The sequence below is a fragment of the Oratosquilla oratoria genome, chromosome 6 (assembly GCF_046742065.1).
Source record: "Oratosquilla oratoria isolate Oo_2021 chromosome 6, ASM4674206v1, whole genome shotgun sequence".
Classification (NCBI taxonomy): domain Eukaryota; kingdom Metazoa; phylum Arthropoda; class Malacostraca; order Stomatopoda; family Squillidae; genus Oratosquilla; species Oratosquilla oratoria.
In genome coordinates this window covers 64,896,116-64,908,615 of record NC_134782.1, presented here as the reverse complement: position 1 = coordinate 64,908,615, position 12,500 = coordinate 64,896,116, and the positions used below count along the sequence as shown (strand labels likewise).

Sequence of the window (12,500 nt, the reverse complement as noted above, 5' to 3'; positions counted from 1 at the left end):
TCAACGTGGATCTCACATGAAATCTATTAGACTGGACATGGACTGCTCCACTGACCCGAGACATGGACAGACAAGGAAACTCTCGGAAGTGGCATTTATTTTGGCGACAGTCAACATGTATGAGAGATACGGAGATGTAGCGTGAGTATCACAGTCGACGGAAATTGTCATTAGGGACATACCACAACACAATGCAAAAGAGGAAACGAACGCTTATAGACCAACTATCCATCCAACAGGCACCCCAATCAACCAGTGGCCGAATACCCAATCACATAAAAGAACCAGTCTGGAAGGAGACGACTGGCGGACTTAAGGACCAATCGAACCATTAACAAGTGATAACTCACCAACTCTTACAAACGACATAAGTCGAAATCGGTTGACGAGTGTGTTATTCAATTAATAAGGTGCTCCCAGGGGTCCATGTTTCCCTCTTTTCGTCATCTCATGCATGTCTGTACAAAATTTCTTACTGCCTTAAGAATGTTCATGAAACTAATTTTCTAGAAGGGAAATATGAAAGTAAACGGTATGATATCGTAAGCTTCTCAATAGAGAATTTCTTCAACAGTACATAAAAGGGCAAATATCTAGCCTATAAATGGACAAATAAAGTTGTTAATAAGAAATGAAAAAAGCCTGCTAAAATTAAGGTTTTGTGATGTTCATCATACAGTTACTCACATTTTGTTTTCATTAATTTTTTATCACTAGATAATTATTCCAATTGTGCTTGAAAGGACAGAGATTTACCATAGAGATGAACACTTATATCGGGTTAGAAAACAAAAATTAAAAACCTTCCATGGCAAAGCCAGTGTCTTGTAATATATGTCGTGCAAGTATTTATTCGAATTTTGTTGTAGTTTATTTTGTAAAGTCGTACTAGTCACTAAATCCAAACAAACAAGTGAACTTACACAAGTAACAGAAAAATCCTCTTCAGGAGGCCGTAAGGGACATAACCCCCATCGAAGCTTCTGTGCCTCGGTGGAAAGGCCCGAGAGAACCAGTAAAACCATGCACACCAAGACGTGTCGCCACACCATAATGATGGATGGGTTCTCCAGGTCCTTTGTAGCACGCGGGAGTCTTGAAGAGGACTTTGTTGTTTATAGGACTTCTTCTGCGATTTGCTTATCCTTGTAAGATTTGATGGACCTTAGTAGGACCCAGAGAGCTTTAGTGGCCTTATTAGCACTCTCCGGACGTATTCGTGGATTTAATCCTGAGCCCCACCTCCTGTCCGTTCACACACCAGAAGTTCTAAAAGGAACTGCAGGGCCTTAAAAGCGTATGGGTTTTTGTGTCACTCTGCCGTACGTTGTGTGAGTAACCAAGGTCCCTGGTGGTACCCCTGACTGATGGAATCCTTTCCTACTGGAAGAAATAAAAATGGGTTAGTCTTTTTTTTAATGGAAGAGTGTGGAATAGCCCCTCCGAGCTAAATTGAATATTATTACAATAAAATTCTTATGGTGAAGAGCATCCTAAATCTAATTAATTACTCTCACTTTAGAACCCGTATATATATTGACAAAACAATCAACCATGGGCACAGAAATATATTTCCAAATATTCCCTTCATCAAAGAGGATCATAGTCCAAGAAGCAATAACGTCAACAGTTACAACAGCTGTAGTAGCAGCAGCCAGGTGACTTCACTCGATTTCATCGAGTCCAGCCTGGCAACAAGTGACTTCTCCCACTGTTTAGATATAATACATATTAGAGCCTGAGCATCCTCGCCATAAAAACAGATATGGAGCAATGGCTAATGTTGTGCTGGGAATGGTTAGAGATTAAAAACCACAACATTTTCCACCAAGCATCAATTATACTTAGATTTGGTCAGGCCGCTTCTATGCCAGTTCTTTGGGTTGAGCAAGATGACATGTCCCACAAACAAATACGACCATCAGAAGGTTCAGAATGCCGCAGTCTAATTGATCACAGGTTTGCAATGAAGCGACTTCAGAACCTCTGAGTAACTACACTTAGCTTCCAACATTCGTCCGCTCAACCAACACAAACACAAACTACACATGAGACACCTGTAGCCGTGGTTGTGGTACCTGTAGAGGTAGCAGGTTCCGATGCCGAGGATGTTTAACTAGGGTGACCGCAAACTACCTCAGGTTCTGAAGATAGCGGTCAGGAAGTGTGTGTGTGTGTGTGTGTGTGTGTGTGTGTGTGTGTGTGTGTGTGTGTGTGTGTGTGTGTGTGTGTGTGTGTGTGTGTGTGTGTGTGTGTGTGTGTGTGTGTGTGTGTGTGATAGGTTCCCTCTCCCCCATATTGACTTGATGTTACGGAGTCTCGGCGCCAGTGTCATCTTTTCATTATTAGGCCTTAAGCAGAAGTATTTCCAGATCCAGCTGGTGGAGAGCAGCTGCGAGAAAACTGCGTTCTCGATGCCCAAGGGTCACTATGAGTTTACATCTCTTCCCTCCGAGCGAAAAGACGCCCCATCATGTTTTCAGAGGATGATGAATCAATTACTGACCGGGCTGTTAGGGGTTAGTGCGATGGTGTACATGGACGATATCATTGTTCTGGAAACCACTTTGGACGACCACCCCAAGAACCTTAAGGAAATACTTCAGAGATTATAAGAGGCAAGCCTCTCTTTGAGGCTGGAGAAGTGTCACTTCTTTCGGAAAGAATTCGCTTACCTGGGGCATGTCTTATCCCAGGATGGGATCGAGCTTCAACCAGAGAAGGTACGAACCATCAAGGATTTCCCACAGCCAGTGTGTCAGAAAGAGCTGCTTTCCTTCTGGGGATTAGCGGGATATTACAGGAAATTTATCCTAAACTTTGCCGAGATTTTATGACTTCTAGTAGATATGACGACGAAGGGTGACGTAGCTAGGAAACACAAAGATCGCGAGCTTTTGCCCGTGGACACCTGCTCAGGTGCACGCGTTTGAGTCCCTTAAAACCCATTTGTCAAGCACAGTAGTCCTCCCCTACCCCAATTTTGGGAAACCCTTTTTGCTTACCACTGACTCCAGTGCTTCGGCAATAGGAGGCACGCTTCAGCAAGAGGAAGGAGACGGTAGGAGACGTCCGCTCTCCTATTTCAGTCGCACTCTTAGTGAGCACGAGGGACGGTTTACTATCGTTGAGAGAGATGCGTTAGCGGTGGTCTACGGTCTTCCCATAAATCGACCTCTAATTATGAGATATCCGGTTAGACTTTGGTCTGGCTCTTCGCTGCTAAAGGCACGAACACTCGGATCCTCCGGTGGCAAATAGCGAACCGCCTATTTCGAACTTAAAGTCAATTATATCCCGAGGCGATTGATCATCATCGGTGACGCGCTCTCTAGGATACGGGGGGCGGACCACCCTACGTACGAGTTTATAATGACAGCCATAACCACGGGTAGCCAGGGAAACTCGAACAATGAGGAGGATCATGTCATAGGGAACCAGCTAATGATCCGGAAGGAACAGGATGAACACCCTAATTAAGGTCAAATTAAAGAGTATCTCAAGGGGGCCACGACATTATAGCTAAAGATTCCACGCTTAAGAGTACCGTTCAAGGAGTTTTGGCTCCTACCGGACGGACTTTTATAGCACTCACGCAGAAAGGCATACCAGTTGGAGGAACTCCGCATGGTATGCCCTGAGGGACCCATGACAGCAGCATTACGTATTGCCCGTTGTCTTCCTATGGCAGATCATAGTGGTCCAAGTCACTCTTGACCTGCTACAAAAGTTCGCCTTTTGGCCTAAGATGTCAGAGGGTGTAAAGGCATTTGTAAAGAATTGCAAAGTTTTATCACATGCAAACCCTCATGTGATCTCCCAGCTCCTCTCAGACAACTTCCTGACGTGAAAAGTCCGTTCGAGAGGATGCAAGTTGATCTCATAGGTCCATTAACCACCACTTTAGACGGTGCGAAGTACATACTCACAGTGGTCGATGTCCTAACCCATTTCTTAGTCGCTGTGCCCATCGGTTCCAAAGATGCGCGCACAGTAGCTCAGGCTTTAACCACCCATATTCTATCCATACATGGCGCTCCTAAGCAGGTGATCTCAGACGGGGGAGGGGAGTTCATGAACGAAATGTTCAAGGCGGTGTTGGAAATGGCGAACATCAAACACCACACTATAACGCCGTATCACCCGTCGAGCAACGGAATAGTTGAGAGGGTAAATGGGACCATCATTAAAATCCTACGGTCCCTTGTCCAGGACAACCAGACAGGTTGGGATCAAATGCTCCCTCTGACGGTATTGGAATACAACTCGGCTTACGAGACTCCCGCATTCTCTTCTCTTTCACCGTGACCCCTTTCTACCTATGACAACTCACAAAGCCAAGCACCCCTTGGTACAATAATGATAATTTGGTAGCCGAGACAATGGCATTGGCCAACTCTTGTTTTGATAGATTTCTAAAGTCCCTCGAGGCAGTGACAGTAGACAGACACACAAGGAGATCAAAGGCAATAATGAAACAGCTCGCCCTTGGTGACAGAGTATACGTCACCACCAGACCCAGGTAAGGGGTGGCGAAGAAACTCCAGCCTCTGTACAAGGACCCTTATAGGGTGATTAAAAGAGTTGTCGACGTCGTCTACCACATTAAGCATATTCGCTCAGCCGGAGATTGCTCTGCCTACATAGACAGGATCAAGCAAGAAGGAAACCTCTCAGTGTACGAAAATAAGAACGTAAGAAGGGCGTTCCCCACACAAGAGGAGGAATCCTCAGACCTACTAGACAGTAGCGATTCATAACATTACTTACCTACCTATCTATCTTACCGCAAAAATCTGATCCACGCAACCCCTACCTTTCCTAAACTCACACTGTTCCTCACCAATTACTCCCTCTGTCCCTCTCCTAATCCTCTCAATTAAAAACCTCCCATAAACCTTCCTAACTACGCTCAAAAAACTGATCCCTCTCAAACTACTACACTCATATTTGTCTCCTTTTCCCTTGTATTTTACCCTCCCTTAGAAACACATTAAACAACCTCACTAGCCATTTACACTTATACTGTACCTCCCTTCTTCAGACACTCCGCATTGCACCCATCTAACCCAGGTGCCTTACCTGAACCTCATCTTTTCTTATTTCTCCTCCATTTTCCTCTCCTACCACCGTCATTTTTTGTCATAGAAATTGTCTGTTGTCTTCCTAAAATTAGTTTGAGCTAGACCTGTTTAATACTGATCGATAGACCACTTTATTGCAAGTCGTTGCTTATAAACATTAACAATGTGAGAAGTATTGCGCTCCAGAGTTTGGTATAAACTTTCGTTGATCCGAGAAGTGGTTTCTGGCAAATGATTTTATTTTTCAGGTTTTTGCTGTAATCCGTGGGATTTCTGTGAGGATTACTGGTTTGGTGTTTGGTTTATACTCTGGGATAGAGAATGTTGTTAAATGTGAAGGAAGTGCGCCGAGTTCTTTCCTCTTAACTCGGGAATGAGGCAAGGGTGCGTCCCTGCCCCATTACTTTTCAACACCTGCATGGACTTGGCATTGAGCAGGGTCATCGATCAATGTCATGGAGAAACATCTATCGGCAATACCAAGGTCACTGACCTTGTCTTTGCCGATTATACTGCAATTATTACAGTCTTTGGAGGTCCTGGTTGTAGCCTTCAAGTCACTGCACAGAGAGTAAAGACCATCTGGATTCCAGGTCTCCATGCGTTTCATGGTTTTCCGGGTGACAATTAAGTTGGTCCATGCATGTGGCGAGGACAACGAGGTCTCGGAAAGATTCACATACCTCAGTAGTGTAGTACATAACACTGGTGAGTCATGTCAGGAAGTCTTTCAGAGAAGTGACATTATCCATAGTGTTTTGGACACACTCAACCAGAGTACGTATCGTTATCGAAATTCATGAAAGATAATTAAGATCTGAATCCTCACGTCACTTGTGTTCCTTGTCTTTGTGTATGGTTGTGAAACATAGACATTGGGCATTGACATGAAGAGGCGTGTCAATGTCTATGGAAACAAATGCCTTCGGAGAATCATGGAGTGTCGTAGAATGACTAATTATCAAACCAGAGACCATGATCTTGATGTCATTCACAGATTTATCTCCACAAGACAGGCCTCGGTAGAAGAAACGAAAGGGACGCCCACAGAACTCATAGCTATGGCAAATCCACCGATCCTCCTGAGAGCTGTTTGGAATGACGAGGATGGTTGCACGGGGACTTGCTAGGAGATACTGTGGGGATTGGCTACTCCGAGTACGTGGAGCGCCTCACTCCCGAGTGTATGCTCTTCCATGATCGACTGATAAATCTGATGAAATACGGGACTGAAGATACAGAAAGCACTAGGACACAAAATAACTTAAAACATCTTCAGGCCACACACTATACACGATGACGACACCAAGCCAATGAAAAAACGAACGGTGTTTGACTCACCTGAAAGCCTTTGCAAGGAGAAAAGCGTAGCCTTCTTACTGCGACATCACCAGAGTGTGTTAGGAAGGAAAGAGATTCGTCCACGTCCTTTTCTACAGCGAGAAGGAATGGTAGGAAGTATGCCCTCAACCCTGTTTTTAAGCAAATAACTTCCTGCTCCTCCTACTCCCCCTCCACCTCCATCGCGCTCCTTTTCATCCTCACCCATTCCCAGTCCCTCCTCCTCTTCTTACTCTTCTTTCTCCTCGTACTCCACTCCTACTCCCTCCTACCCTTCCTCCTCCTCCTCCTCCTCCTATCTCTTTTTACTTTTTTTCACTGCATTTTCTCGTTTCCTTTTCTTTTCCTTTATCTCTTCGTCTCATTGATTCTCTTGATCCTCCTTCCCTTCTTCTTCCTCCCCTTCCTCCCCATCTCGCTTGCCGGCGTCCTCCCTTTTCCCTATCCCTTCTCCTCTACCTCCCCCTCCCTTTTCTCTCTCCCTATTCCCTCTTCTTTGCCCCTATTTTCTCTTTCCCTATCTTTACTCTCTCTATCTATCTATTACCTATCTCTGTATATATATACATGCAAATCAATCACATAACACGTGATAAACTAAATCAGCCGAAACTACTGGGAAAAATTTCGTTTATTAAGCCATCTTCTTAATAGACGAAAATGTTCGATCACCGTTTTTACATTTTTCCATTTGAATCGGCATATATATATATATATATATATATATATATATATATATATCTATATATATATATATATACATGTATATGCAAAATAACGACAGAAGAGAAACTTTCAGACAATAATTACTGTTCATATTTGTTTCAATAATGTTACTCTCCTAGTTACTCTAACAATGATTATTGTTCATATATGTTTCAGTAATGTTACTCTATTAGTGTATTTTATAGAAATAAAAAATTAAATACTTTTGACTCTTTTATTCCTTTTTAATTTTAGATACTACCTGGGTTACGTAAATACACATTTCAAGCTGATGAAGAAGTTGAGGTGTCACTTTCATAAGAAAAACAAGGAAAACTCAAAAACGTTTTGGAGATGAGTATAGAGATCTTGCAAAGCAAGAATTCATACAGTGAATGACGAAGTAATGACTCATATTCATAAACATAATTAGTAGTGAATGATGTCGTCTTTATTGGTACTTTTTCTATGAACCGAGAATGCGGTCTTGTTATCTTTCCTCTAGATGACGGTGTCGAGGAAGGCCAATTTGTTATCTGCCTCGTGTTCCACAGTGAACTGGATGTTTCGTTCGACACTATTTAACCTCCTCAATTTGTTGTCCAAATTGGTGTTCTTGGGGGCAACGACTAAGACATCATCCACATATCGAAACCAGGAGGTGTTTCGACCCATTATTCTTACAAAATGATCTCTCTCTAAAACCTCCATATAGAGGAATGCTAAAACAACACTGAGGGGTCTCCCCATCCCAAGGCCTCTATATTGGTTGTCTTGGTTGTATATCAGTTATCAGAAATCTACCTTTCTTAAGCCTAGGTTTCTTAAAACTGATATCGCTATGTGTGAGATTTGGTCTTATTTTCTTACCTGTGTCATTAATAATTTCAAGACCAAACGGCCCAGTGAGTGAGTGAGACTAGATCCCGGAACAATTAAGTATTGTGAGTCCCGTTTGACCGGGTTCTTACGTCGTCTGATGATTTGTGTTTTCTTGAGAGAGGTAGACAAAAAAGGCCTCTGGATAGCATAATTTCCTAAAAATGGGTTTAATGAGTGAGATTTATCCCTCGAGGAACTCCTGACTGCAAAATCTCAGTGCTCTGATGAAGAATTCTATTACCACTACTGTTTTTGTTCTCTCGTCATGTGCGCTGTAGTATTGTATTATATCGTCTTTATTTGTGGGCTTTCTGTAGACTCTGAAAAAAGCTTTTTTCATTGTTTCTGATTATTTCTGAGTCTAGAAAAGGTAGGCGGCCGTGAGACTCGACCTCAACAATGAAACGAATATTCCTAACTACCTTATTCAATTTTGATAATATATCACCTTTGTCCGTCTCTACCGGAAAAATAAATAGGCAGTCATCTACGTCCTAGGGTGGATGCAAGGCCACTTCCCTATTCCAGCATGACAGTCATGTCGCCCTGGGAGTTGTGCTATTGTAAGAGGTAGACGGAGCACGTTATGCCACTGACTATCGCGGTGAGAAGTTGACGCCAGCCCAACGAGGATATTCCCTCACTGAAAAAGAGTGTTGGACTGTTGTCGAATTACACAAACACGTTGACCCATACTTCATCCTTTGATGAAATACACTGACCTGAGCCACCTAGTCATTATGTCACGTGTTGATTTGTATGTAGTAGATTAAAATCAGCCCATGATCTACGTATTGTGGACAGAACTTTATTCGCAACATCTTTAAGTTAGAGAATTCTCCACCTAGAGGAATGAATTGTATACTTTTTTTTAATCATCAAGGGTGTTGGATTCTACCCCTGAAGTAGATCGAGGCTCTGTCTTCTTTGTTATTCGTTCTATAAGCAGCCACCGGGGTGCTTTTTGTGCGTCTTTGCAAATGGAGTAGGAGAGAGTGGAAATGACAAGACGGAACCCCATCCCTTGCCTACAGAAGGTAGGCAAGGGATGGGGTTCAAGTGCGGATGCAGCGACCGACTAGATAGCATCTAGAAAAGTATTCTAGCAGGAGGATGGAGAAGGGCAAGGAGGAAGAGTGGGACGAGGAGCAGAATGACTGTGAAGAGGCGGAGCTGAATGCAGGTTATCAGAGTATGCAATCCCCTCACAGGTCAGGAACCTATGGAGGGGGGGCGGGGCTAAGGATGGTGTTATATTTCCTTCAGCCACATCGGCAAGGGTCTGTAGCGGGAGTAGGAGGGAGAGGGAGAGGCCGACAGTGAGGAGTAGGGGAAGGAAAGAAAAGAAAAAGAGAAATAGAAGAGAGAACCGAAAGAGGAAGAGGAGGAGGAGGGAAATAAAGCGAACAAACCAGTGGAGGAGGAAAAAGGAGATAGAAATAAGAACATGTAAAAAAAAAAAAAAAAAAGAGAGAGAGGCAGTAGTAGTAAGAAATGGAGGAGAGAGAATAGGAAGAGGGAGAGGGAGGTGGACGAACAGTTGCATCCTGGACAACTGGGTCCCGGACAATTGTGTCCCAGACAATTGCGTACCAGGACAAATAACATTTTATGCTTTCTGTCTCCATCGACGCACCTTTCTTTCCAATGATGAAAAAGATCAAATGTGGACAACTGAAAACTCATCTTCCTTAGTTGATCATTGCTCCAACAACAAATTTCTCTTTATTAATGCATAACTTTGATATTCATTAGATGCACACGAGCACTTATACTTCTTGTAAGCCTGTCTCTTTTTAGCAATACTTTTTTTCAGTTTCTTTGCCAAGCCATTTTGGGTGAGCCTGATTTGGGGGACGTCTGTCCTCAAAAGGAATGTAAGTATGAATCATCTTAGTGGGCGTATTTTGAAATATTTTCCACATTTGATCTACAGGTCTTTCGCTTAATTTTGCCTCCCAGTCTGTAAGCTGACGCTCTTGACGTAGTCCTATGAACTGAGCTTTACTGAAATCGGGTATTTTAGAAACACAAGTATCTATTCTAAAATGTTTTAGGAGTTTGAATCTAACTAAATTATGATCGCTATTTGCAACAGTTTCACCGACTTCTACATCGGTTATCATGCTTTCGCGGCTAGTGATTAATAGATCGAGTAAGTTTCTATGTCTTGTGGGCTCTTTTATATACTGAACTAAGTAATTGTCACAAAAAAAAATCAATCAAGCGACTACCTATATGGCCATGTTCAAGTGTCATTCAATCAATATCAGGGAAATTGAAATCACCCATCATCAATAAATACCGGCTGCAGAAACTAGACAGTTCTTGAAATAACAGTTTGTCGTCTGCTAATGATAATATCTTTGGCCTATATATTACACCTACATTCATTTTTTGTCCATTTGTTTGGGTTAATTCTACCCACAAACTATCATATGCATCCTGTTTCACTTTCTCTAGAACACAAGCATGGACATTATTTTTAACGTACAATAGAACACCCTCACCTTTCTTGCGGTTTCTATCCTGATGAAAATATTTAAATCCCGAAATGTTAAATTCAGCTTTAAATTCTACCATTTAACCATGTCTCGGTTATTCCTATCATATCGTGATTTTCGCTTTTGGCATACGCCTGTATTTCTTGGAATTTGTTCTTAATACTACGAGCATTAAAGTACATGGTTTTAAGAGACTCGAGATTATTTCTTTTTGACACGTTTTGAGTTTCAATATCATGCCTTACATTATAATTTTATTTTTTATTGACACCTTGCTCTATATTGATATTTGGGACTTCATTGACATTTAATATTTCTCCCGTCAATGTTAACATTTCCCCCATCACGGACATCTGGTCACTCACGGTCATCCGATCTCCTTTCTGCACTTTGCCCCACTACGTCACCGCGTTTTACATCGGACTCCCCTCGTTCATTGACATTCTGTCCGGCATCCCTTCCTAAAATGATATTTTGTCCCCCTGTGACATTATATCCTACCGTGATATTTTGTCCTCCACTATCATTACATCCCATCGTGATCTTTTGTCCTCTACTGTCATTATATCCCATCGTGATATTTTGTCCTTCATTGACATTCTATCCGGCATCCCTTCCTAAAATTATATTTTGTCCTCCACTGACATACCCTACCGTAATATTTTGTCCTCCACTATCATTACATCCCATCGTGATATTTTGTCCTCCACTATAATTACATCACATTGTGATGATTTGTCCTCCACTGTCCTTACATCCCATCGTAACATTTTGTCCTCCACTATCATTACATCCCATTGTGACATTTTGTCCTTTGACATTACATCCTAATGTAACATTTCGTCCTCTACCGACATTATATCCTAAAATTATATTTTGTCCTAAACTGGCATATTGTTCTACATTAATGCTATACTCTACTCTGTTTTCTCCAGTACACTCTATTTCCCCTTCCCTTTGGGTTTCCACCCCACAAAAGGAACTAGTTCATTACAAACTCCCACAATGAGGTTTGTAAGAACATCTTTGCCTCTGCGGGTAAAATGGATCCCATCAGAAGCATAAAGGTCATGACGCCTGGAAAAGAGATACCAAGGATCAAGAAAGTGGCATCCCAGTTGCGTGCACAACCGTGATATCCTCTCATTGATCCCTATGGCTCTACTGTTCTAACACGAGCCTGCGTAGATCCTCGGGAGGATCCCACAGACTACGTGACGGCTCCCACATTCCTTCATCTCCTGAAAGAGGACCTTGTAATTCCGAACAAGTTCCTCCGATCTCACCCTACCTACATCGTCACTTCCCGTATGAACAATCGTAACCGTGTTCGTCCGTCTTTGCTCCCTGATGGTCTGAGTACAATCGGCGATCCCACGACCCGATTGACATACAAGCATGCAACATCGTTTGGTCTTCCGCTGTAGGATGTCGTCATAGGCTCGCACCATGGAGTCCCCCACTACCAAGAACTCCTGATTTTCAGCCACTTCATCCTCCACCAGAACAAAACGATTGGCTAGAGCCAGCAGTTGCTCCGCAGGGCACCCGCTTGCCGAACGCGGGCTCGACAAACGGGACCCCACGGAGCGCCACTCGCTCACGGCAGTGACGGAAGGGGAAGAAGTGGAACGCTTTTTGGGTTGTGGGGAGGATTCACTCTTTTCACAGAGCGCACTCTTGAGAAGACGAATTTCCTCCTCACACATTCTGAGTCGATCCTCCAGGTTCACACAACCTTCACAAGCAATTTCGCTCCTCTTTCAGCAATACAAATGGCAAAGAAAAAATATAAATCAACAAAAGAAACCAAAAGGTCTCTAAATAAACTAAATACACGAAGCTTACTCTGCTTACCTTATACTATTACTCCTACCTTTGGAGTGTAGTAACAAAATACTGTTTTGATTCTAAATTAATAGAGCACTACACTTTAACTTATATCTGTAACTGTATACAATTGTAACGTATGCAATTACAAAAA

The 12,500-nt window shown here is 42.7% G+C and overlaps 1 protein-coding gene across 2 annotated transcripts in view; it reads right to left on the bottom strand.

The window, feature by feature from the left end:
* Positions 1-6,521, bottom strand: part of LOC143026199 (apolipoprotein D-like) — a 10,538-nt gene extending 4,017 nt beyond the window's left edge. Inside the window, exons 1-2 of one of the 2 annotated variants that reach the window (XM_076186218.1) lie at positions 6,426-6,521; positions 924-1,383 (exon numbers count right to left, since the gene is read on the bottom strand). In XM_076186218.1, the coding sequence (XP_076042333.1) occupies positions 924-1,052 (129 nt within the window). In that variant the 5' untranslated portion in view covers positions 1,053-1,383; positions 6,426-6,521. The remainder of the gene's footprint in view (positions 1-923; positions 1,384-6,425) is intronic. The other variant, XM_076186219.1, reaches the window with a different exon arrangement.
* Positions 6,522-12,500: the final 5,979 nt, after the last annotated feature.